Source organism: Pipistrellus kuhlii, unplaced genomic scaffold (genome assembly GCF_014108245.1).
Source record: "Pipistrellus kuhlii isolate mPipKuh1 unplaced genomic scaffold, mPipKuh1.p scaffold_m20_p_4, whole genome shotgun sequence".
Taxonomy (NCBI): Eukaryota; Metazoa; Chordata; class Mammalia; order Chiroptera; family Vespertilionidae; genus Pipistrellus; species Pipistrellus kuhlii.
The window spans coordinates 38,247,929-38,275,735 of record NW_023425540.1 but is presented as its reverse complement, the minus strand read 5'-3'; the positions used below and the strand labels follow the sequence as shown (position 1 = coordinate 38,275,735).

The 27,807-nt window shown below is 37.0% G+C and overlaps 2 protein-coding genes across 9 annotated transcripts in view; both read right to left on the bottom strand.

Moving 5' to 3' along the window:
- CMYA5 (cardiomyopathy associated 5) overlaps positions 1 to 9,033 on the bottom strand; it is an 83,815-nt gene extending 74,782 nt beyond the window's left edge. For 3 of the 4 annotated variants that reach the window (XM_036409257.2, XM_036409259.2, XM_036409258.2), the window contains exon 1: positions 8,793 to 9,026. In XM_036409257.2, the coding sequence (XP_036265150.1) occupies positions 8,793 to 8,935 (143 nt within the window). In that variant the 5' untranslated portion in view covers positions 8,936 to 9,026. Of the gene's footprint in view, positions 1 to 8,792 lie in introns of all 4 variants that reach the window. The other variant, XR_006739763.1, reaches the window with a different exon arrangement.
- A 1,482-nt stretch (positions 9,034 to 10,515) lies between these two features.
- Positions 10,516 to 27,807, bottom strand: part of TENT2 (terminal nucleotidyltransferase 2) — a 43,415-nt gene continuing 26,123 nt past the window's right edge. For 4 of the 5 annotated variants that reach the window (XM_045571665.1, XM_036409263.2, XM_036409260.2 and 1 more), the window contains 4 exons: positions 23,177 to 23,313; positions 15,199 to 15,290; positions 13,548 to 13,627; positions 10,516 to 11,945 (listed from right to left, as the gene is read on the bottom strand). In XM_045571665.1, coding sequence (XP_045427621.1) covers positions 11,871 to 11,945; positions 13,548 to 13,627; positions 15,199 to 15,290; positions 23,177 to 23,313 — 384 coding nt within the window. In that variant the 3' untranslated portion in view covers positions 10,516 to 11,870. The remainder of the gene's footprint in view (positions 11,946 to 13,547; positions 13,628 to 15,198; positions 15,291 to 23,176; positions 23,314 to 27,807) is intronic. The other variant, XR_004982856.2, reaches the window with a different exon arrangement.

Here is a 27,807-nt window from a genome sequence, read left to right as displayed (position 1 = left end):
GCCCAATTCATTTCACCATTGCATTTGTTATTTGTCTCAACTACAATACTATTATAATTACTAATTATTTATTTAATGTCTGTCCTCTCCAGAGACCAAACCCTAAAAAGGTGAGAAACTCTGGCCCTGGCTAGTATAGCTCTGTTGGTTGGAGCATCATCCCTTATACCAATAGGTGGTGGGTTCAATTCCCAGTCAACGCACATACCAAAGTTGTGGGTTTGATCCCCATTTGGGCACATGTACAAGGCAACCAGTTCATGTTTCTCTCTTTCTCTGTCTCATCTCTCTCTCAAAATAAAAATAAAAAAGGCTCAAAACGGCCGAAACCGGTTTGGCTCAGTGGATAGAGCGTCAGCCTGCGGACTGAAGGGTCCCAGGTTCGATTTCGGTCAAGGATATGTACCTTGGTTGCGGGCACAGCCCCAGTAGGGGGTGTGCAAGAGGCAGCTGATCGATGATTCTCTCTCACTGATGTTTCTAACTCTCTATCTCTCTCTCTTCCTCTCTGTAAAAAATCAATAAAATTAATTAAAAAAAAGGATTCAAAACTGTTTTGTTCACTTACTCCACATTTACATTACTACACACATCTTAAGCCCTCAATAAGTATTTGTTGAATGAATGAACCTGTTTTCTCACAGTAGATGCATTTTTGAAATTGGAGGTGTCACACGTTTAGCTAAGCTACTCCATGTATTGCTGCCTCTACCTCCATTTTGTTTGGCTGCAGTGTCCTAAGCTGACACTAGCCCCCTCATCCAGGTCTATGCCCTAAATAACAGGCAGAGCCACAGGCAAATCTAAGTTCCTGATATAACTTCTCTAATAGTTTTTGGGACCAACAGTCTCCCCCCCACCACCTCCAACACCTTCCACTTGTGTGCCCCTTATCTAACACCCCTGCGGAGCTTACCAAAACCTCACTCACCTTGGCTTGAATCGGCCTATCCAGCCTTAGCCTGGTAACCCCAAAGACTCCATCCCTCAACCCTAATAAAGGTGTGTCCCCAGGTCCTGTGAATCTCTCTGCCTGCATTCTGCCGTGGCCTCCCTGGGGGCTCCCTGAGACATGCCATACATTCCCTCCAGGATTTCTGAGTAATGAACTTCTCTATCTCTATTTCTCTTGCGGTCTTTTGTCGAACTCAGGGTCGTCATCAGGCACCCTATGCTCCACCTAACACGTGTTAATTTAACAAAGTCATCCATGGACACACACAATAGAGTAGAGAAGGCCTGGAGTTGGGGGGCTGGGAGAGGTCAATGGAGGGAAAAGGGGACATATGTAATACTTTCAACAATAATTATTTTTGTAATATTTTTTTTAAAGCCATAACAGGAGGAAATTAATTTTATTTACAAATCAAATTCAAAAGCCCTGGTGAAATCAACCTTTAAAAGGAAATTTGTGGTTTATGTAAATTCATTTTTTAAAATATTTTTATTTATTTATTTCAGAGCAGAATGGGGAAGATGAGAGAGATAGGAACATCAATGATGAGAGAGTGTCATTGAACAGGTGCCTTCTGTATGCCCCACACTGGGGATCGAGCCTGCAACCTAGGCATGTGCCCTCACCGGGAATGAAATCATAACCTCCTGGTGCATAAGTCAATGCTCAACCACTGAGCAATGCTGGCTGAGCTGAATTTTCTTTTAAAAAGAAGCATACCCAAACTAAGAAAACATAGTGGTTCCATGGGAGGGCTTTGAGCATTCAGAGTTTGGTAGACTGAGCAGCAGCATCAATTAATCTCCCCATATATCTTGGACTTTATAGGATTAGCATGTAGAATCTGGGAATTGAACACATCCAAGTTGCCTAATAGAGGACTTTTCTCTGAGCAATAAGCAAAGTCTATTCTTATCCTTCTATCTATGATCTGGCTCAAGGGTCCGTCTAGGAGAGGCTTTCTGGCAAGTCACAGAGGTGGGAATGATGACTACAGACACCCTAACTGAATAATCCCTCAGTATTTATCATTGTCCCCTCTAAGCCACAGTGTTTCCAGAGTCACTGGACATTGTCAATCCCTGGTAAACCTCACTCATTTTGGTTTGTGTTGGCCTATCCAACATTAATTCTATCTAATTAATAGATAGAATTAATTAACAGGTTCAACATCCCAACTAAATTTGCTTCTTGCAGGAGTATGGATGACTTCACATTCACTTGGTCATTCATTTGTTCATTTACTCATCCATTCACTTATTCATTCTACAAATGTCCTCAATCCTGGAAATCCTGAGTGATTCTGGATGAGATAAAAGAAAGCTTACAGCAGCAGTAAGTAGCACAAGAACTGGAACCAAGAACTAAAATAATATCTAACCACACTAGAGGGCCAGTGCATGAAATTCATGCACAACGGGGGGAGCGGGAGTCCCTCAGCCCAGCTTGCACCCTCTCACATTCTGGGACCCCTCAGTGGATGTCCGAATGCTGCTTTAGACTTGATCCCCTAAACCAGCAGTCAGACATCCCTCTTACACTCCGGGACCATTGCTCCTAATTACTCACCTGCCTGCCTGCCTGCCTGATCACCCCTAACCACTCTGTCTGCCTGCCTCATTGCTCCTAAATACTTGTCTGCCTGACTCATTGCTCCTAATCACTCACCTGCCTGCCTGATCGTCCCTAACCACTTGCCTGCATGCTTGTCTGATTGCCCCTAACTGCCTCTGCCTCCTTGCCTGCCTGCTTGCCCCTAACTGCCTCTGCCTCTGCCTCTGCCTGATCACCCCTAACTGCTCGCCTGCCTACCTGCCTCATTGCCCCTAACTGTTCTCGTGTCTGCCTGATCACCCCTAAACCACTCTGCCTGCCTGCCTCATCGACCCTAACTGCCTCTGCGTTGGCCCCCACTGCTGCGGCTTTGTCCAGAAGGACATCTGGAATGAATTCTGAAAGAATGTTCAGCTGTCCAGTCTGATTAGCATATTATGCTTTTATTATTATAGATTATTATAGATGTGTCCAGCTATAGTACCACCTCTACAAACTAAATCTCATTTTAAGAAGAATACATGTCATTTCTCTGTTCCTTTGTTAATGCCCTTAGAATAGCATTTATGACATTATGTTGGGGTTAAATGCTTCCCCTCACCTGACTGTGCACAATTGTTCCTTAAGAAAAGCAATTGTGCTATCCAATCACCTTTATGTTCCTGGTGCCTAGCATGGGGCCAACACATAGAACTCATTGTCAATGGAGCAGTTCTATGGATTCCAGGAAAGCTAATGAATTTCTAGGTATTATCAGGCCTACATGGTAACCACTAGCCACATGTGGCTACAGAGTACTTGAAATGTAGCTCAATGGGAGGAATTTAGATGTGCTGCAAGTGTAAAATACGCATCAAATTTCAAAGACTTGACATAAAAATATAAAATACCCCATGAATAGTTTTTATATTGATTACATATTGAAATACTTTGGATAGTGGATTAAATATTAAAATTAATTTCACTTTTTACCTTTTTAAAAAATGTGACTATTAGAAAATCTAAAGTTACAAATGTGGCTCACATTTTATTTTTATTGGATAATGGTGGACTAAACCAAAGACTTACTGTTTCAGGTACAAACCACATCCAGTCTCTTGTACCTGAGTCTCTAATTTTTTATAGAAAGGGGAATTTGGTTACCTTGTCTGAACTGAGTCAAGGCATTTACTAAGAGTAGGTTAAGAATATCCAAGGAATATAAGACTTCTGTGGGGCAACATTTATTAGTCAATATGTTCCACACTTTACTAGGGATGCTGTTTTAAAGAAAAATAATAATTCCAAATCTTACTGCATTCAACTATATTGAAACAAATTCTCAAGGGCCTGTAATACCCATGCAGCCAACACTTAAATAGCTCTTCAATTTCTGGCTACAAGTTCCTCTGTTTCATCCTCTCCTCCCCCAGTCTCTGGCATCATGAGCAGTCACTCATCCCATCTCAGCTCTTTCTACTGACCTTAAAAGAGGGCTCAGATAACACATTTGTCCAAACACTTAGATAAGCACAGCCAGGGGAGACATATAAATAGATATATGGAGACAGAGTGCTCTGTACTGATATCAAAAACAATTTACAAACTCCCTTTACCTTCCAAAAGGTTTTCTACAATGATTAGTTAAGTGTAAATGTCACTAATAATTTTAGTTCTATCAGCTTAGACAGACTTAATTTTTACAAGCACTGACAAAGCCACAATTGAAAGTGATCTTAAGTCTTGGTTCTGTTGTGGCAAAATCCTCTGTGCTTAAATAGAGAAATGAAAATTGACCAACAGAAAATGATCCAAAACAAAAATACTGAAACATTTCTAAGTGACCTATGGAAAAGATTAAAAGAATCAGGCTTCATTGGTCTACAATCAGAAAAGAAAAGAATCCCAAAACCAGTATCTGTGTACATATCTCCCCCCATTAAGAAGGTCATGAATTTAAAACATTCAGCCCAGTATTTGGCACATAGTGGGTATTCAATAAATGTTAGTTGAATGAATATATGACTGTAGATGCTCACTATTTAAAGGAACACTGCAGTCACCATACTTTTTGTTTGTTTCTTTCTTTCTTAAAACCCTGAGTGGTATGGGAGATAGAACACAGCTTCCTATTTTACTCAGAATAAAGCTTGAAGTCCTTACCTTGGTCTACAAAGCTCTACATGATCTGCAACCTAATTATTCCCTCGACTCACCTCCCACCACTCTCCCCCTTATTTACCTACTCTGCTCCAGCAACCCGACTCCTTGTGTTCCTCAGACACACAACACACATTCCTGCCCCAGTGCCCTTGCACCAGCTCTTCCCTTTGCACAATACATGCATTCCTTAAGTCTACTCCAATGTCACTTCACCAGGGAGGCTTTCCTCACCACCTTGTCCAAAACAGCAAAACCCTTATCCTGCTGTGTTTGTCCTTATATCTCTTATTGCCACCTAACACGTTACATATGTGTTTTGGTTGTCTCCTCAAACTGGGAAGTCACTCCCAGGAGGGCAGGAACTTTGTTCATTTTGTTCACTGCTGTTTCCTTTGTGCCTAGAAAGTACCTGGCACATAGTAGGGGTTCGATGAGTAGCTATTGAGTGAATAAACTAACAAACATTAGCCTGAATCCAGGAAGGATGATCCCAGCACATTCTTCCTCAAATATCATAACAGTTAATGACATTTTATGTTTTTATATTTCTCCCACCTAGAATGTGAACACTCCGAGGACATTTACGGATTCTTAGCTATTATTTTATCCCCAGCACCTTGCATGGTCCATGGCAATTTAGTAGGCATTCCAAAACGTGTTATAGTGAGTGAATGAATACAGGAAAGCCAAAGTGGAACAGAATCATTACACTTATTGAAAACTGGGACCACCCCTCTTCCTTCACTGATGAATGGTAGGCAGAAGGTAAAGCTTTGCTGCCAATGAGTCATCTGAAGGGATATAAGAAACTAAAATTTAATGGTAACCTACTAAAGGCCAAGCATGCTTACACATGTTCACAGAGTTTGTTTAATCTTAAGACAACCTTATGAATTAGAGGTATTACTATCATTTTACAGATAACAAAACTGGGGTTCAGAAGGACAGGGAGTTTGCCCATGACAGAATGAATGGCTAATAGGATTCATACTCAGGGCTCTTCATGCCATGTATCACATTCATTGCTGAATAACACATCAGAAAGACATTTCTCTGATCCAATGTAAGTACTGGCATTTGTAATGGTGAGCTTTCCTGCACTAGAAAAGAATTTTTACAATTAAAGGTTTTTTCCCCCACCTTGATTCAGAAAGGGAGCTTTGGGTAAATTTAATATATATTATTTGTGATAAGATAAAAAACTTACAAGCAGATTATACTTGGTGCCTTTCGAACTTTTAAACATAAAATTTATATTTTCTGATAATAAAATGATGTGTTTATTATAGAAAACCTGAAAAATAGAGTAAAAACTTTAGTCAACTATTATCCCATGACTCAGAAAACAACTACTATTAACCTTCTAAACATTAAGGTTAATAAAGTTTAGCATAATCTTAATTACGTTAATGTTTATTAACCTTTAACACCTTTTTCCAATACATATTTTATTTTTTACAGTGAGATGATTTTAATTTATATAGTATTTTTTCAAATGCTATATATTTATTTTTTATGTTGTTAGAAATCTTCATAAATAGCATTTAAAAATGGCTTAATATCACATCAAGTAGATACAATAATTCATCTTTCTGTTATTACTTAGGCTACTTCCATTATTTACTTTTATGTTTCTCTCAATGTAATCAGTTTGTAATTCCACTTCTGAGAATGATTCTGACCTTTGAGAATATGCGGAGACAACTTTTCCATTACACAAGGGGGGGAAACTCACACTAGTATTCAAAGAGATAAAGCCTTTTCCTCTAATAACCTTACAACGTAGAAATTAGTTGGAGTCATTCAAGTTTCACCTTCCGTGAGGAAGAGAAGCAGTGAAAGTCTACAGGCAGCTTGGAGTAAACAGACCCAGGCTCACATCCTGGTTCTTACATTTACTTGCCTTATATGCTCAGTAAATTGTATAAAGCCTCAGTTTCCTCATCTGTAACCAGACAGTTCACCTCCTAGAGTGCTGACAGTGTTTAAAATGAGAAAGCATATGTAAACACAGCACTGAAACTGGCACAGAGTAAATGGGCCTTTTTTAAATTGTAAAACTTTGGTGGTGGAGACATCAGGACATCATTCTTGCCTGCAATAGATGAGAGAATAAGCAAAGTTCTCATCTCTAGTCTCAAAAGTAAGAACTTCTAGGCTACATTTGTAAACTCACATGCAACAAATCAGTTTGATTTCTGACAACACTTGGAAGTGAGAGAAATTTGGGGTCTCTCAGTTCTCCTAGGAGTTCCTTCCTACTGACATCTCCCTACCTCTAGCTATAGCTACCAACCCCGTCCCCCTTGCCCACAGTGGTTCAATTCCTTTCTTTCTCTCTCTTACTGGTTCTCTGATCTGAGCCCTCCCCAAACCCAGCTTTCCAACCTGCCTATCAGTCTAAGTTTCCAATAACATTAGCCTGATCTAAATCCTGTTCAGTTCACTTATTTCTTGTTACTAATGTCACTGAATCCAATTTTTTTTTTTTTAATGTTATGGTTTTCAAGGCCTCCACCACCACCTACCTATTCTGTCATGTTCCCCTCCGCTCTATTCATTCTGGTCCTTATGCTAGTGTCCACCTTACCATCTTAGTCAGAGCAGGCTGTTTCCTGCAGATAAAACATGTCTTTACCTGAAGAGTTCACCCTTTGAAAAAGGGCAATGCAACACCAAAGTGGTGCTTTAATCACTCTCAGCTGCTCACATTTTGGGGGAAATGAGGTTTCAGATCCTCAATGATGGGGCGAATAAATTATGGGTGGACAAGGACATAGGATCAGAGGCACCATTAAGGGGAAAAGGTTAAAAAGTCTGGGGTTGACAGATCTCCCTTCTCAACATTCCCTGTTCCTTGTTCCATTTCCTCCAGGTGCTCTCTCTTCTGCTTTTCCTTTCCGCACCTCCTGCCATTCTGTAAAGCGCCCAGGGCAGTCATAGCTCTATACCTTCCACCGACCCTGGTCTGTCCTCCCCGCCCTCTCACTTATGTAATGCATAGTATCACACTTTCCATATTGCTCTCTAATTTTTCTCATAAAGTCCTAGAGAACAGGGGCTGTGCCAGCTTCCCACTTGGCAGCTGATTGGTAAATATATAACCCACATACCAAACGTAACTGACAGGCCATTCACCCTAATCAATGCCAGTTTAGGGCTATTTCAACGCCGGCTCTATTGGCTTCGGTTGGGCAATACTTTTTAACTTTGGAGAAGATGGGCATTCTGAAATGTTGAACATAATCTGTCACCTACAAAGCAGGCCTCTCTATTGATATTAATAGAAATAGATAGAAACATTACTGACAAAAACCAAACAAACAAAAAAGAAGCCACCCCATACCCAAATAGAACATGTAAAAGTAGAAATAAATCTAAATAGAGAGAAGATGGTTTCTACTTATCTCATTTTAGGATCCCTATGAAGGGAGAGAAGAGGAAGATCTAAGTGGAGGGGAAAACCATAGTTTTATATAGTATTATCTAACTGCATTCACATTCATTGAAACGTTGATATTTGAGATCTCTGGGCGGGGGAGAAGAGGTGGGGAAGAGGAAGAAATTAAGAACGAGGGTTGCTGAAACTCATGCTTCTTTCCTCCAAAGAATTTATGGGCCTTTGTACCAAAATCAAGTTCCCTTGTAGCAACCTATCCCAATATGAGCCATCCAAGAGACCGCCACCCGCCACCCTCACCCTCCACAGCCCCCACTCCGGCCCCCAAACCCCCTTCTAGCTCAGGCTTTCACGGCTGTTCCTGTGCCTGAGGCCAAACGTTTCGGAGTTTCAGCACACTGCAGTTGGGCAGGCCCTAAGTAAATTCCCAGGAATAAACAAGAGCTGCACGTGCCAAGGAGCTGGGCTGGGAGGAGAGGGGGCAGGGATGGGGGAGCAGGGCGGGGTGTGGAAGGGATGAACTTTGCAGCTGCAGGCGGGCCTGTCACTCCAACTGACAGGAGGCACCTTCACCTCTAAGTTCTCACCAAGGCAGCGCCCCAGAGGGAAAGCACTCAGCTGGAGCGGAGTGAACTGAAGCGATTAGGAAGCGGAGCAGGCAGGCTGGAGCTGCGCCGCGAAGCACCTGCAGCACCTGCCCCGGCGCCCGCCTCTCCAGGCCGGGAGAGGCGCACACGCTACCTGGCGTCCGGCTCCTCCTCCGAGTCCGTCTCGTCCTCCTCGCCCTCGGACTCCTCCTCGCTCTCCAGCTCCCGAGTGGCCTCCTCGTCCCCGTCGGAGCCGAGGAAGCTCTGGGCGGCGTGGTTGCTGTCGCTGCTCGCCATCGCAGGAGCCGGAGCCGGACCCGGACCGCCGCCGCGCCTGGTGTTCCCCCCGACTGCGCCCGCGGCCCGCAGGGCGGCTCGGGTTCCCGGCTCGGGGGGCGGGCACGGCCAGCGCCTTTAAATAGAAGGCGTCAAAAGTTCTGCCGCAGAGCGTCCGGGGCCCGGACTCGGCTTCTCCTCTTCCCGCGTGTCTGCCAACCCCCCTCCCCCTCCCCGCGCCCTCCAGGCGGATCCCTGGCGGCCCTTGGGGCACTAACATCGCCCACCGCTCCGGGGACGCAGGCCCCTGGGCAGCAACAAGTGGAGGAGGAAAGGCGCCCAGACCCACCTCTTTCCTCTAGAGTGCGTTTGGTGGGCTCTTCCAGCCAAGCTACCCTTAATCCCAACCTAAGAAGTACTCCTTACTAAGCAAGGGACCTTAGTTCAGGCCTCAGTCTCATGATCCCTTCACAACTTCGCCTTGCAATGCTGGTTTTCTGGGGAGGGGAGGGAGTAGCTAGCCTGCTCGGGTTTCAGGGCTACTCCAGTGATCCATGGAGAATTTAGGCATAAGTTTATAGATTTTGAATTGAGTGAAAGTTTATTCACTGATCTAATTTTCAACAAAACAGGCGAAAGAAGCAACAGCAAAATGAGCTGTGTGTGTTTTCCCTCATCTTTCAGTTTCTCACTTTTGAAAGATGAGAAAAGTGCCAGTGAAGGAGTCCATACCATAACGAATTTGGGGTGGGAGGAACTTTTTGGAAATGTCATAATACTATAGACTATAGAGGAAGAACACCCCAAATACTTACCGGATCCCTGAGAGCTGCACAGTTCCTATACAATACCATAACTATTGTTTATAATGATTACTCAAGTCACTATAATATTTATTATGCTCAACAAATTCTGATAAAAAAGACTTACACAATGTATAATACATTTTTTTTAAATTTCCAAGAAAAGGAATATATAAAGCATAATTGCTTTAAAAGTGTTAAATCTCAATAATCTAAAAAACTCATCTGTGTTGAAAGCTTCATTCCTAGTAATACCAGAGAAATAGGGTGTTGATGTAGTTAGTTGGCTTAACAATGAAAGAACCTGATCCTAAACCCTCTATATTAGGGGTGTCGAACTCAATCAGAGAAGGGGCCAAAATCTAAAATCCAGCCTAAATCGCGGGCCGAATGGTTTACTGAACAGTCATAAACTGTCATTGTGATGGAAACGCAGCGGAGTGCAGTGATGACAGCACGGTGCGGGCCACATTGCAAGGCCTGGCGGGACGGATTTGGCCCGCGGGCCTTGTGTTTGACACATGTGCTCTATATAATCTAAATCAGGGGTCTTCAAACTTCTCTCATTATGAGAATCACCTGGTGGAGGTGTTAAAACACAGATTCCTGATAGCACTTCTTATAGTTGGGATCCGGGAATCTGTGTTTTAACAACTCCACCAGGTGATTCTCATAATGAGAGAAGTTTGAAGACCCCTGATCTAAATAATCAAGCACAACTGAATTCAGTTCAGCTCCAGATGATTGCTACAGCCTCAATCTCAAGACTCACAAACACATACAAAAACACATCAACAATTTCCATATATAAACTTTATTGCATTTGACATAATACAAAACTTTAAACTTAAAGAAGAAAATGAAAATATGCACCTTTTACGAGTCAAAGAAAAGCAAGTCTTAGCATTTGGATTCGTCTGCAAAAAAACAAAACAAAAACAAAACCCCCAAATATATTAGAGGTACAAACTGTGCTACAGCAGGTCTAAAAGAAGTTGTACAGTCTTTTTGAAAAAGTTAAAACTATTTCAAAGATTACTTTTCAGATTTAAATGTACAGGCATTAGCCGCTTTACAAATATTTACACAACTCCAAACAACCTTAATAAACACTGTAGCTTTTTCAGCAGCCACCAATACTTCTTCATGTGGAAAAGAAACACTAAAAAAGTATCTTTACAAACATTAAGCTTTTATTTATAATGATTTTATGTCTTACCCTAAAACATTTCATGAGGGACTTACTGCCTAAAAATTCCAGTTGATTACAATCCTATAATTGCACACAGAAAAAAATCTGATATGATCAATAGGTTATAATCTCAACTTTGAGCTTTCTGTTGTTTCATGTCACATGGAAAATAAAAGCACAAAATGGGAAGTAAAGCTAAAATGCATATTGCACTAAGCTACCATAAAGCGTAGGGGACTTGATCTTTTCAAATGTCTACAATGAATTGATTTTTTAAAACAATTCACTAACTGCTGTTCAATACAGAGTTAGCGCTCATAATACTACAGTGCAAAATGTACTGTTGTCACAAAAAATTGAAAGCAATCTCGAGTACATCAAAAGCATCTGAGGTACTAATGAAATGCTAATACAGACACATGTATAGCCTCTATCCTGGACTCAAGCGAAGACTTAAGGCAACTGTCCAGTATTTCATGCCTCTGCAGTGATTTCACTGAAATAAAAGATTTCATTTTGCTTCAAGTAACTGAATAACTGACTTGACTCTTCACTTTACGAGGACAGGTAATAAACTATCTACTGTAGATTATACTTTCCAAAATTCCACAAATCTTTTCAGTATTAGCATGTGGTACAATTAACTGAAGTTATATTAAAAACCTTTTATTTGTTCAGGTAGTCTCCCAAAAAATATTTTATCTGATCACCTGAAAATTCATGCCATAATATCACTAATCATCAATGTAAACATTTTCAAAAATACATCTTTAAATCAAAGGGTTTTTATTAGGAAATGTTATAATAAAATATGCAATCTTTATAGAAGTATGTCCTTTTAAAAATAAAACATGAAAACAAGAACAATGAAAACAAACTATGATGGAGGTAAACAAAATGCATTATGGTATTACTATTGTTCTTTATTTATCAGAAGAACTTATTAAGTAATAGAGGCCAGTCATCTTTTCAGGACAGCAGCTCTTAAAGGTAGTATACTGTTCAAATCTTTTTTGTTTCTCAATCTGTGCCATGACTGTGAGAGAAAAAAAAAATCATTTTTAAAAACTAAAGTATGTGCAGAACAAATACTGAAAGGAAAGTTACTTGAATGTCAATAGTTCTTTAAAAGTAGTAAAATTTTGGGTGTTTTTTTTTTCCCCTTCCTTGTGTTTTTATCTACCAAGTTTTTAACACAGTACAAGAATTGTTTCTGTCATTAGAAAAGAGTATTACCTAAAAAAATCAATACCTGTGTGGCTTTAGTTAATAAAGAAATGGACATATAACTGGTACAAAAAGACACAATTGACAATGTTCACATTTACTCACAGATTTAAATAATTTCATCTAAAGCAGCATGGTACAAAGTAATTAGAACAAAACCTTTGAGTTTGAAAGAATAAGGGAAGACTACTTAAATTATCTGATGGACTATTTAGCATCTAGTAAGCTTTTTCAATTAAAAATAGTATTTATGAAAGTGACAGTAAACCTATTAAAAAACACTTTTTACATGAATCTAGAAAAGACAAGTAAATTGAATTAGTAAGAAAGAATTCACTGTCTCTAAAAATCAATGGAAAAATATCCTCGGGTGAGAAATAAAAAAAAAAAAAAAAAGAAAGAAAAAAAAAGAAAAGAAGAAAAGAAAAAGGAACTGAAGGAAGTTCATCCATCAGTAAGAATAGCTATGTAAGCAAAACTGTTTTTGAGTTATCAATTAAACTGGCAAAAATATTCCCTCTGGAATATCTGTTTTTTCCTGCAGAATTACATTCATTTAAATTTTCTAGTGTGGTTGATAATTGAAGGACCTAATTTGAAGAAAAGTTTGTAATATAATACACTTGCATTTTTAATTATCATCAAAATAAAGTCCACTTGTATGTCTTGATAATAAAAATGTCTCTAAAATGATCGTCACAGTTCACTGATCTTTTTCTTCTATGAAGCATTTCTCCTGTATGCCTCATAATACATATTTTTACTAATGTGTTTCTACATTGTACTATGGAATTCCTTGAGGACTAATACTCCACCTAGCAAAATTACTGATGAATAAATTCATAATGTGACTAAAGAGCTAAGGAATAAACTACATTGTGTGTGTGTGTGTGTGTGTGTGTGTGTGTGTTTATATACATAATGCGTGCATATACACAAATATACTTTTTTAACTTCTCAAAATATAAACAAAGATAAAATGGGACTCAAGTTCCTGTTAGGGCATGCAAAAGAAAAATCATGAGGGGGGTTGGGAGATATCTGTAATACTTTTAACAATAAAAATAAATGAATAATAAATAAGTTTTCTTTTAAGGCTTTAATAAGTTCCCCATATTTTAGGAGGCAAATAAGTCCACCAGGCTTTAGTTTTATTTTGAGAGTTTAATAAGTCACTGTGGAAATGCTTATTTCCACAAAAGTGAAAGCCATATGAATAAAAACAGAGCCAGATCTCTCTGAAAGAAAAATATATCTAAATTCAAGTAATAAATTCCCTATTGTGCCACATTGATGGCTTCAATACACAGAAACTAGGGCTATTCTGTCAATTACTAGTGCATATGTATTTCATTTTCAAAGCACACTGGTCTACTAATGCTTTTAAGATTTAATCTAATATACTGTTTACCTTTAAAAATTGATCCTTTATCATGTCAAACTTGTGCTTTTCATGCACAGCTCTGGCAGTATTTGTTCCATCAAAAGGTTCTGAAAAGGTAAATGCACATATAAACAAAAAATTATTAAAATGAGAGCTTGTTTTTTATTTGGTTGAACTATATGAAATTGTCAGTATTTTACCTAGAAAATAGCAATTATATATAACTCAACCTAGAATCTTATTAGATTTATGCATATTGAACATAGTTTTATATAGCTATGTACTGTCTAATAAGGTAGAAAGAATTCAAGTGAGAGGATAACTAAAAATGAAGTCATCAGCCTAAATACGTTAAATCTAAATCATAAAAGTAGATAAGATTTCTAAAGAATTAGAGTGTCAAAAACCTACCTACCCTTAAGAAAATAAAAATAAGTTAAAGAATTAAAGTTATCAAAAAGAATAAAGCACTCACTGTATCTGAGAGAAGTGGTTAATGTTAAACATCACAGAAAGATAATTTTAAATGTAATTTAAATTTAAAAAACCACTGATTTGTCAAGCAAGAGAAAGGTCAATCCCTTTGAAAGTAAGTCTAAACATTGTGAGGCTAGAAGACAGTGCAGAGAGTTATGGTGTGAGTGGATGGTTTAGATACAGTGAGAACAGAGTAACTTGTATGAGAAATTTGGCAGTGAAAGAGAGAAATGATAGCAAGTAGAGAAGACAGAAAGAAAATGAAGAGTTTTAGAGAACAGAACATTACTTTGCACGTCACCCACAAGAAGGAAGAGTCCATATATACAGACAACAAATGTTTTATAATATTGAAAAGACAAGGAAACTGAAGATAATAGTGAGAAAAGAAGGCTAACAGATGGGATACTGAAATAATGCCAGCAGTAGGTAAAAATTACTCTAGTTTAAGAATTTTGGCAATAAAAAAGAGGGGGGGAAAGTTCTTAGGAGAGGCAATAGGATGAAGCCAAGAGTATTGATAAGAACTGTGTGTGCCTTAAGCTGAGACCTGGAAAGAAGGTGAAATCCAATGGAGAGGTTCACTTTACATTGGCCATGCAATCTAAGCAGGCAGGCCCATCATTTTAAAAGCTCCTTTTGTTTGTGTGTTTTTTATTGCTTAGAAAGGCTTTTATAAAAAGAAATTTACTGTTACAGTACTGTTTCCTTCAATAGGATAATGCCATTCACCAAACTATCAGGTCACATCACACATAGCACTTTACAACAGTCAGTGTGTTTCTTTGAGTCAGTGATAGTAAACTATATATAAATTAATTTCAGAAGATAATTACAAAATATCTCAGCATTTAATTTTTAAAGTAAAATCAATTTCTATTCATAAAAATCTAGCTTGTGTTTAAGAATCAGTATAAAATAACTGATTTTATTTCAATATAACGTTTCCATCAATTATAAGCAGGAGCGATGCATAAAGACTGCTCAAATCTTACCAACTAAATTCGTGTTTGTTATTTTCTACAATTAAAAGTTTTTAAATTATTTTTAAATATTAAATTAAAATCTTATATCTAAAAAACTTGTAAACCACGTCAGAATATAAATGTATTATTTTATAATAATATAAGCTGAAATTATTCAAGAAATTCTCTCAGTACCATGATGATAACTGAATGACAGAGAGTAGTGGGAAAGCTACCTTCTATACAGATGTATTTATTTCTCCATTCAATACCATCAGGCCTGGGAATGGCTTTGGCTTCACGAACTGAAATCATTTGACTGTTCCAGCTATAAGAAAAACATTAATGATGTTAATTGTTTTAATTTCCCTTTTATTATTATATTAGTAAGGCCTCCTCTGATTGTCTCAAAGAATACTGAAACTTGCCTCTACCCTCAGCAACACAATCCCTATTTCTGTTTCTCTACTTTTTTCTCCATAGCACTACAGTCTAACAATTTGCTTAGAAATTGTTAATAGTGTCTCCAATATATTAAATTATTTCTGTATTTTGTTCACTAGTTGTTTAGCACAAATTAGGTACTTAATAATTATTATTGTATAAATTAAGCAATATAAAAAAAAATAAGAAACCCATGGCTCAGTTGGTTGAAGTATCGCCAGATACACCAAAAGATTGCTAATTCGATTCCCAGTCAGGACACAAACCTAGTTGGGGTGCATATAGGAGGTAACTGATAAAATGTTTCTCTCTCACATCCATGTTTTTCTCTCTTTTCCTCACTCTCTAAAATAAAAAACATATCCTCAGAATTTAAAAAAAAAGAATGTGTAGCCCTAGCTGGTTTGGCTCAGTGAGTAGAGCATTGGCTTGTGGATTGAAGGGTCTCAGGTTCAATTCTGGCCAAAAATATGCCTGGGTTGCAGGCTCAATCCCCAGTAGGGGGTGTGTAGGAGACAGCTAATCAATGATTCTCTCTCATCATTGATGTTTCTTTCTATTCCTCTCTAAAATCAATAAAAATATTTTTAAAAAATGGGTAAGCAAAAAAATATAAAAAATTATATTCATTATTAATACCTCACTAAGAATTTTTAATTTAAGAATTAATCACCTTGTGTTATTTTCTGATTCAGTCAGTAATTTGTGTTCAGTTCCATATCAATTTGTATGATTTGGGAGAAAATTCTGAAATTTTCCAAAAGAAGTAGATGCTGGTTCAGAAAACAAAATTAATACTCTATGAAAACATTAATACACTGTGAAAATATGTATTACTACATATAAATATAGCAGCTAATAATGAAGTTTTATTCAAGTAAAATAATTTGATCTGCATGTCTGAAGGCAAATTGTCCAAACTTTAGTAATGTATTAGCATCACATTGTTGTTTCTTTTGATTTCTTTACAATTATAATAGTTTGTATAAGTACTATTTTCTTTTTTTTCAAGAGTTATTTTAACACTTATGACTACTCAGTCTGTATACAAGAGAAAATGAGTTCGGGGAATACCTGATTTTTTTTTTCAGTGCTATCTAGCTTTCTCTATCATTTCAGTAAGAAGAGAAAAGACCATGGTTTTGGAACTTTCCAGATCCAACACTTGCCCTACTCTTTCTATATTTATTAGACAGAGAAACCATCTATACTAATAAAAGGATATTATGCTAATTCTATACTAATAAAAGGGTAATATGCTAATTAGACCAGACATCTTCGGGACTCCTTCTGGATGGTGGCGGGGCCAAGGCAGGGGGCGATCAGGCAGGCAGGGGAGGGCAGTTAGGGGCAATCAGGTTGGCAGGGGGGAGCAGTTAGGGGGTAAGCAGGCTGGGAGGGGAGCAGTTAGGGGCGATCAAACTAGCAGGCAAAGGCGGTTAGGTGCAGTCAGGAAGGCAGGCAAGCGGTTAGGAGGCAGTGGTCCTGGATTATGAGTGGGATGTCTGACTGCCGATTTAGGCCTGACATCCCCTGAGGGGTTCTGGATTGGAGAGGGTAAAGACCGGGCTAAGGGACATGCCCTCCCATTCAAGAATTCTGTGCACTGGTGCCTCTAGAAAAAATATAATTGTGGATTCAGTATGGCATTTGTTTCCGAAAAACTGATTAATTTCTATGTTAAATGTTTGAGAAAATATTGCATATTGTGAAGCTTAATCGTTGAAAATAATCCTCGAAGTATAATAGTTTTCTACATTTTATTATCAAGAGTACAGTTTAGAAACAAAATTAGTACAGTTTAGAAATACAGGGAGAAGCAAAGTAAGTTTCTACTGTTTATATGGAAAATAATACAATAACTAATAAATAACAATAATAAACTCTGTGGTTCATATATTCTCAACCGTAAACCTATTTTTATCCCACCTTATACTTTGCAAAGACAGCTCTAAGTTTGTTTGTTTTTTAACATATCAGAATTTATGCTTTTAAAAAAATAGATGGGTTGTTAAAGAAAAAAACTTAGTGTTTGTTATAATAAGCTGATTTAGATACTTCATGTACAGCACTATGGATTCAACACAGAAAAGAAGTATACTGCTCTATTGTTTCAAGTGTATTTCTAAAATTTTTAAATAACAGTGCAAAGAGGAGTTACATAACCACATGCCTGAACCAAATAAGATTATAGTAGAATTACAGTGTGTGATACTTCACTTTATACCACTTATATATACCATTAATAAAATACTTTTTTCCTGAACCTACTTGTTTCTAATATCGACTTATAGAACTACTAAATTTGCAGTACAATTAAAAGTAGAAACAGTATGTTAAAAAGGGGTAGATTGATTTTTTCTTTCAGACTAGCTTAGAATATTAAATACTGTGTCCTGTGAAACTATAATTTTTACTTCCTTAAATCAAAGGAACTCCCCTCAACTCTATATTTCTTTCTATTGAATTCAATCCTGACTTTATATTATTATACATGGCAGTACTTAGTCCTAAACAGGGTCACAGAAACATATGAACATACCTATATTTACTAACCAGATATCATTTAAGCATCCACCTATAATCAACCCAATAATGCAGTTATTTAAATGACTATATCACCAGAAATACTGAAAACTTCAGAGAGGAAAAAAGAATATTTTGAATCACTATCAATTAGACTGATTCAGTCTACTGCATTATCAGAGCTTTTAAATATTTCTAAACTATTAAACATTTCAAGTCATAAAACATGATATATAACCTATACTATTTTTATTTTTAGAGGTAAATTTAATGTAGAATTCAAATGGTAATTTAGAAATATTTCCCCAAAACATTTCATCTTTTAATATAGACAGACCCTAAACTAAATCTTTTATCTTTTTCTACCATAATTTGCTTGCCATGTGAAAATCTGTTACTGTCACTCATTAAAGTATAAAATAAGATATAAAAGATGGATATTTCACAAAAGAATGAAAGAACAGATATGGGGCTTAATTTGATCTAAAATAGATTTGATAATTTACAATAATCTTTTCACTATAAAGCTGAGATTCTGACTCCATATTAGTAAGAGGTTTGCTTCTTTTCTTCAGTAGTGATAATGAACAGCTATCCATTTATTAGCTCTCATTTGCCTTTGTGTGTGTGTGTGTCAAAGTATTTTGAGATGATTGATTAAATTGAAAGTGTAGTCTTCAGCAACATTACAAAGAAAAATTTAAGTCTAACAAAGTCTAAATTATGGGTCTGATATGGCTGCACATATACTTCAGCTAGTCAAATTAAGTGAACAAATGTATATAGTTTTGTTTTATTATTAATAGTTGGAAAGCAAACAAAAAGAAAACTTTGTTAGGGATTTGAAACCTCTTAAACAGAGAGAAAATTTTATTCTAATCCTAGAGTTTTGTTTTGACTGGCTCTTTGCCTGACTCTTTAAATGCTAGTGTCCATCAGGGCCTTCTTTCATTTCTCTTGCTAGAGCACCTATATCAGGCCTCAATACTCTCTTATTTTACAAAAATAATACTTTCTCCAGCTCTAACCTTCTTACTAGGCCCCAGGCCAATATTTATCACTATTAGAAACTACAACCAGATGTGCTATAGGCATTCCTGCACCTACATTTCCAAGACTCAATTTAATATATTCTGTCTATAGTCAAATTATTAAAATCACTCCTTTGTATATCCCAACTCTCTCACCTGCTCTTATTGCACTGAACTTCCTTGGATGAAACACAACCATAATTAAATCTTGTCTACTCCTATCCTTTTCCATGGAGTTAAACATAGCTGAAGGAAAATATGTAACCCTGCTGACCTTTAATTCATGATCACTTTAAATTCATTATGTCCTAGCTCAAAGGACCCTATATGCTAGTACACATCAATCATACTTTATTTTCATAGTTTCTTTACTCTTCTGAATGACAATTCATATCTTCTCCTCACTTCTCAAATTTCCTCTCATAACCAGTCCCAGCTGCTATTCATGCTTCACTTCACTAAAAAAACAAACAAACAAACAAAAACCCAAAGCAATCAAAAGATAATTCCCACTAGCTCCTACCAAATATATTCATCTGTATACATGTACATGTTCAGTTTTTTCTTATTATTATTAATTATCTGTGTTTCTATTCCACTTTGTTATAGATTCCAACTCTTCTTGACTCAAACAAGTATGTATACTGTTTAACTTTCTTTTTCTGATAACATTTTGTCATCAAGATAGGTTATTTCTCATTTCTAAAAACAAAAACAAAAACTCAACTCCACTTAATCCTTCAATTTCTACTCAATTTTTCAGCTCCCCTTTACAAGTATGTAAACTCCTCTAGAGTTTATATACACTAACCTATCTATATCTGATTCTCCTATTCTTTCTTAAGCCTGCTCCAATGATGCCTTTTATCCCCATTATTCCACAACAACTGCTCGTCAAAGGCCCAATGAGTGGTCTCCATATGGACCAATGCACCAATGATCAGCTTTCAGTCCTCATTTTGAACATATCAAAGAATGTGACAGATAATCACTCCCTTCTCTTCAAAACATTTTTCTCCCTTGGATTTCAAGACACTACATTCTACTGGCTTACCTCCTGATTCTTCATTTTTAGACTCTATTAGTTCCTTCTCATCCCTAATCTCATTTTCATTTCATCTTTGTATTATGAAATTTTTCAAAGAGATAAACTGAAAAGCATAAAATTAAAAAACAAATCAAAAGTTGTTAAGATTTTGCCCCATTTGCTTGTGTACATGAATGTTTTAAATGGAACCATCTGTTAAGCTGTAGATATAACAAAACTTCATTCTTTTTTCCTTTGGCATTCATCTCTTAAGAATAAGACCATTCTCCTTTATAATACCTACGGCATCTAGACATTAACAGTAATTCAAATGCCCCTCCATACTACAATGTGAGTTCCATGAAGCCAAGCATTCATGCCAGTTTTGAGTCATCATCTCTCTTTTGTTAAATGCTATATCCCCAGTGCATAAAAAATAGCTTAGTATACAGTAGGCATTCAATGATTTATTAATTAAATAAAATGAGTGGAAAAAAAAGACAGAACAAAAAAAGGAGATTTAAGGATTGGGTCTTGTAATTCCCCCCCCCCCCTTGTTTTTTTTTACAATGTATGTGTTTAAGTATGTAGGTATGTATTTTTAATTAAACAGATAGACTAGCAATAAAATGTGATTAGGCAATCAGGAAATAAAGACTATAAAATAAAACCCAGCTGGTATGGCTCATTGGTTGAGCATCTACCCATGAACGAGGAAGTAATGGTTCAATTTCCAATCAGAGCACATACTTGCCTGGGTTGCAGGCTTGACCTCAGTATGGGCAGCTGATCACTGATTCTTTCTCATCTCTCTCCCTCTCCCTTCCTCTCTCTGAAATCAATAAAAACATATTTTTTAAAAACATAAAAATAAAATTCATAGACTCTCCAATATTTATAAGTCTATAATATTTAAACTTGTCTTGCTAAAATACAAATTATTACATCTATTCTTTTAAATTATTATTAAAAAGTATTACATATGTCTCCTTTTCCCCCATTGACTCTCCCAGCATGCTCCCGTCCCCCAGCACAGGCCCTTACCCGCCTATTGTCTGTGTCCACTGGTTATGCTTATAAGGACACATACAAGTCTTTTGGTTTATCTTTTACCCTAAACTCCCCACTATTTTTTTCAAGATTCCCTGAGTCACCGAATTCTTTTTTCCCCTTATTTTGTCAGTTCCCTTTTCCCAGGTACAGTTTTAGAAGTCTGATTTCATTGTAAGATTTTCAGCAGCAAAGTTTAGGAGAAAGCTATGGGTGAACTAGGTAAAAGCATCTTAGTAATTTTTTCAATGGTCACATAAAATATCTGCAACATTTATGCCGTATACTCAAGCATCTCTTAAAAGGCACTTAATTCTGTCTTCAAGTATAGAGAATTTTTTAATTGGGTATTTCAAAATTCAGAAGATATTCTTACAAACATTTCTAACAGCTATCAGAATTTTAACAGCACCTAGTTCATCACCATGACTGCATTCTTGGCTGTGCTCCCTACAGGCAAATTTCTGAAAATATCTGGTATGAAACAATAATGCACTTGACAAATGCTCTATATGATGAAAGAGTAGAGGAAGATGGCTTGTAAATCATGTATCATCATGATAACAAATGCAAACAAAAGTTCAAAACCCTTTTCAAGCATCAGCATCCTAGCCAGTATCATTTGGCACAGCAAGCTGGTTTCTGTCAATGCTAAACTCATACACAAATTGAAACCACCACCACCTTGTTTCAGCCCAGCAAAGCAGCGATTTCCAAGGTGTTTGTACGTAGGTGCTCTAAACCATACACATGGCAGAAATATTAAATAACTTTCTCCTATGTGTATCCTTTTCCTTCTACACAAACTTCTCCCAATCCTTAATTTATAAGACATAACAGATGACGCCAAAATGGTCTAACAAATGAGAGCGTGTTTTGTAGTCAGACATAAATTTGAATCCCAGTTTTTTCACTATCTGCTGTATTGACACAAGCAGGTTCACAAATTCCCCCTAAGCTTGACAGGGGGTTATTTTAAGGATTAAATGAAATAATACATGGGAAATCACTGAGCATATTATAAAAGGACACTAGATAAAGAAATATTCACTAAATATTAGCTATTTTGTTACTACAGTATCTGAACTCGAGTAACCTTTACAGTTTATGTCCTATGTTTCATATAGTCTTAAATCTTTCTTCATCTTTATATTAATGAAGGTTCCTTCCTCTTTGTCCTTGTTGTCTGCACTTATATTTAGGTCATTTTTAACCTGGTCTAGCATAACTTCATTCTTACTGAACTCTCTTCTTCCAGCACTTTTCCTACTCCTTTTCTTAACCTTAATCAGCAATTTTAGTAATGTTAAGGATCTTTGAATCAGGTCAACAATCTTACTTTTTGCTTCAAAATTTATTTATTTATAAATATTTGTCAAGTACCCACTATTTGACACTGAACTAAGTAGTGGAGAAACAACTTTAACTAAGCAGGTTCAAACAGTCCAGTATAAGCTTTACTTTGAGAAATTTAAAAAACATTTTATCTTTCATGCCCTAGGTTTCAAATCATTGTATATAAGTCAATTTTCTTTAAAGTTACTACATCATAGCACATAAGACATTGTGGTAAAGTATCATAGTTAAGAGTGTGAATTTTGTAATAAAATTATTTTAAATACTCCCCTTATAAGTTGTGTGATCTTAGTGCAAGTTTCTTAACCTCTTTATATGCCTCACTGGTAAAATGGGCATAATACTAGTACAATACCATCTTACATGGTGACAATGTAAACTGAATGAGATAATACATATAACCTGTTTAGAATGTTTACCCCACCTAGTAATAGCAATTTATTACTCTTACTATTATTATCTCCAAACCTCTTCAGTGTGGGATTCTGGGGTCACTGTATTTCTCTAATTTTTTATAACTCCTAAGTCCTTTCTCCCTCTCCTTCTTGCTTTCCTAAATTGATCAGAAGAGCTGCGAACAACCCCTAATCATATTCTATGAACTGAGAACTCTTGAACTCTACTTAGTTTCTAACAATTAATCTTTAGATATTAAATTTTATAAATTATACATTTCTGAACAAGTTTACAGCACTGCAGTTGACAAAAATAAACCTTTGACCAAATTTGTAGCATTCACTTATATAAAAATAAATAAATACAATTTGAAGTTTCACTTACTCAAATTCCGTAGCATAATACTTAAGAAAGCCCAGTAAGAGGTCCCCAAGATTTGATTCATTCTTTGAGAGGTAAGGAGGAACATTACATGGAACTTGATGTACAAGGTGCAGTTGTATAGCAGGACTAAAAGATTCCTGTCAGGAAAAAAAGGGGGTAAAATGTAAAGCCATTTAAAACATACACTAAAAAATAAAAATAAAAAATTTTAAATAAAACATATACTAAAAACTTTATGCTGATCTAAATAAAGTGCTCTGAAAATGAGAAGAAATTTTTTTTATGTTGGTATTTTGGAAATTTGAAGATTTTCTTACACTTAAGTTTACCAGTGTTTGAAGTAGGCCAGAAAGTATCTGAAAATCTAAGATAATCTAATCCTCAGCTGAGATATAACAAACAATGGATCTGTATGCTAACAAAGATTTTCTAACTCATAAATAAAGTCATACTGTACATGCCAAACTCCATGCAATAACATATAGATTTCTTTACAAATGAATCTCCTTTTTAATTATTTCTATAAGAAGCAGCTGCACTTTATAAACGTTATATCAAACACCAGGTAAAAGAGCTCTTTCTAACTGCCAGTTAAAATTTCTCTCAAAGGCCATAAAAATAACTTTAACAAATGAATAATACCTATACCAATTAAAAAATTTTTATTTTGTAACTTAGAGGGAAGATAAGATAGACATCCAACATCAACTGAACTTGAAAGGACAAAGAGGGCAGGGAACAGAAGAAAGGAAAATACCAGCAAGCAAAGTTTTACCACAAAATTCTTAAGGGAAGTTATCATTTGCTTGTAATCCAGGACCAAACAGCACACTTCTTAGAAAGAATGCTAATTGGTACTTATTCTTTTTGCCTATGGTATGCCATTCATTTTTATATTTAATTTTTCCTCTAATAGCAGCAAGTTCTGGCTCTAAAACACACTAAATGAACTATACAGCTTCAGGACATATATATCTGTATGCCTGAAAATAAAAGAATTTAGTAACTAATCTTGTTTTTCACTGCTAAATACAAACTCCAATTGTGCAACTGACAGCTTGCCCTAATCCAGGATCTGGAAAAGTGGGGAAAGGACAGCTGATTGTTAAAACAATTGACAAGTGAAAAAGAAAATGTTTCCTAAGGTAGTTTGCATAGTGTCCTCAAAAAGGGTTTTCTATACTCCCCTTGGCCACCAAAATAGAATTTTTTTTCAAAAAAGCAATTGGTTAAGGCAGCAGAATGGCCACTACACTTAACGCTCCCAACTCTAACAAATCAATCTTGGGTTTATTGACATCGATTAAATTAGTAATGTTTAAATAACTCAAGATAACTGCATTGTAATAGAGAGAGAATTGAGACATTGCATCTATTTAATGGTAGTCATCAAAAATAATCACTAAAAAACAAAGCAGCGAGAAAATCTTAAGCTTCCCTCCTCTACCACATTATCTATAATTCTATCAATAATTTTTAACCACCAGAAAATTATTCTATCAGGAAAAAGAAAACTCTACTCCAAAAACACAATTCATAAAGTTGGGATTGCTAACCTTTACACTTCCCCTTCCACTTATAACCTATTTAGCATTACAAGTAGATATACTAATTTTTTTCTTAGACTGGGGGGAATAAGAACAAAGTCCCAATTTATAATAAAGAGTAAAAGCAGAAGGAAGAGCAGGTATACTGCCTCTACCATCTTTTGTCTCTTATTATGTGTAAAAAATTGGACTTAGGACATTACTTAAAATTGTAAAATTTAAATATTAGTTTCTGGCAAATTAAAGACAAAGGTATAACAAGTTCAAGTGACAAGGAAAATAAAAGTGGGTCACTGTTTAATACTTTCAGCTCTGAAAGCTACTAATTTTGATTTCTAGCACCTAGCATAGTAAGCATACAATTTATGAACTGATGCTAAAATATAAATTATTTTCTTACCTGAAGTTTAACACAGTTTGGACTTCCTTTCAATTTTTTATTTTATTCAATAATTTAAAGAAAAGTATCAGCAATTGTGAGATTAAAACTGAAGTTGTGAGACCTAGTCTACTAAAATGATTGAATGACCTTGAACCAATCTGGCTAGTCTCTTAAGCTCCACTGTTCTTTTTCAGTCGTATACAAAAGGGCCATGTTATACATACTGAAGAAGAAATGTAAATAAATAAACAAACAAACAAATGAATATCAAAGTCCAAAAGAAGCTACAAGTACTAGGAAATAGGAATTTCATACAACCTTAAAAAATTCCTACTTTTGGTTCACATTACAGAAAAATTCTCTGCATTAAGAAAAATTTCATCTAAGATTTTTTTCAAAAACAGATATCCCCCATTGCAGTTATAGTACTTTGGACATGATAGGGGTGGGTAGAATTTAGACTAACATATTAGGAAGCACATAAAGAGCCAAAAGGAAAAAAGGCATCCTTAAAATTATAACCTAAATTCATGGAAAAAACAACAACTCATACAATATATATAATAATATCTATTTTTATTTTATTTATTGATTTTTAGAGAGATGGGGGTTGGGGGGGGGCACATAGATTTGTTCCATCATTACAATGTATTCACTGGTTGATTCTTGTATGTGCCCTGACCAAGGACTGAACCTGCAACCTTGGCATATCAGGATGACGCTATAATCAACTGAGTTACCTAGACAGCATTATAACATACTAGAGGCCCAGCACATAAAATTCATGGTGGGGTCCCGCAGCCTAGCCTGTGCCCTCTCGCAGTCTAGGAGCCCTTGGGGGTAGGGTGGGGAAGTGGATGTCCAACTAACACAGAGGCAGGAGAGGCTCCCACCACCGCTGTTGCACTCGCCAGCCATTAGCCGGGCTCAGGGCTTGTGGTTGAGTGGTGCTACCCCTGCGGGAGCGCACTGACCACCAGGGGGCAGCTCCTGTGTTTAACCCTTTGCACTCCGAACCATTCTGGACATTGGCTACCTGCTACTCGACGCTACTTTGCGGCGGAGTGCGTTGAAATAACTCAATTCCCCGTAATCACTAATAAACTGCAATGTCCCCTGAGAGGGGACATCCGAGTGATATGCTAGAATTCCAATGTCCCCTGAGAGGGGACAGCGGAGTGCAAAGGGTTAAGCATCTGCTCCCTGGTGGTCAGTGCATTTCATAGCAACCAGTCGTTCCATTATTGGGTCGATTTGCATATTAGCCTTTTATTATATAAGATTTTGGATTACTACTGTTTCACGTTTTTAATGTAGAAAGGACTTATGTTTTTTAAATATATATATATATATATATTTTTTATAGAGAAGAAATAAGAAGGATAGAGAGTTAGAAACATCAATGAGAGTTAGAAACATTGATCAGCTGCCTCCTGCACACTCCCTACTGAGTATGTGCCCGCAACCAAGGTACATGCCCTTGACTGGAATCAAACCTGGGACCCTTGAGTCTACTCTATTCACTGAGCCAAATCAGCAAAGGCTGTTTGTTTTTTATGCGGGGGTTTTCTTTTCTTTTTTTTTTATTGAAAAGACATTTGTATTACTTTTTGAAATGTATTTTTATTTATTTCAGAGAGGGAAGAGAGAGAGAGAGAGAGAGAGAGAGAGAGAGAGAGAGAGAGAAATAAAAACATCAATGATGAGAGAGAATCACTGATCAGCTGCCTCCTGCACACCCCCTACTGGGGATCAAGCAACCTGGGCATATGCTGTTGCCTGGAATGGAACCTGGGACCCTTCAGTCCATAGGCCGACACTCCATCTGCTGAGCCAAACCAGCAAGGGCTGTATAACTTTTTAAGGTTAGATCTTATTTTGGGCTTCTCATAACCAAATGTATAATGAATCAATTTAAAATGATATTTAACACGTTTAAGCGCCCAGCCTGTTTTGTATTCCAGATGGAAAGTATAGTGTCAGTCATCAAAGATTTACATGGTGCTTAATGTGTTAAATGCTTTTATTTTTAACAATACATAGTTTCCATTTATCTTCAATCAATGCCAAGATAAGGAAAAATTTTAAAAGCAACCCCTTAAAAAACAACTGAAAAGTTCCACTCTTTTGTCAATACAATTGTCTGACAATATGGCAAAAACATCTCCAGCCATATTCTATTACTCAGGGGTTTCCTCAGCCCGGCCTGCCCCCTCTCACAGTCAAGGAGCCCTCAGGGGCAGGAGGCGACCCGGCGATCAAAAGGTGATGCCCCAATCACACCTCTGCTGCTGCCACTGCCAGTAGCACAATACTCAACCAGCCCTGGTTACCTGAGCCTCAGGCAGCCCTGGGCTGCTGGGCAGCCGCCATCCAAGGCTTGCCTGTGCCTCAGGCCAGCCCTGAGTGGCTGGGGGGCTGAGGGGACTGGGGAACTCTGGGGGCAGGCATACAGAATGGCCAGACCCGCCTGGGGGCAGCCAGCAGTGCCGCACACCTGCTGTCCCAAGGGGCTGAGCGCCACCATCTTGTGGCTGTGGGTACCACCATCTTTGAGGGCGTGAGAGTCAATTAGCATATTCCCTCCTTATTGGCTATGGGTGCCGCCATCTTTCTGAGGGCATGACAGTCAATTACCATATTCCCTCTTTATTAGATAGGATGGGAGGCTGTGCCCATAATTTCTTACTTCATCTTCTAAG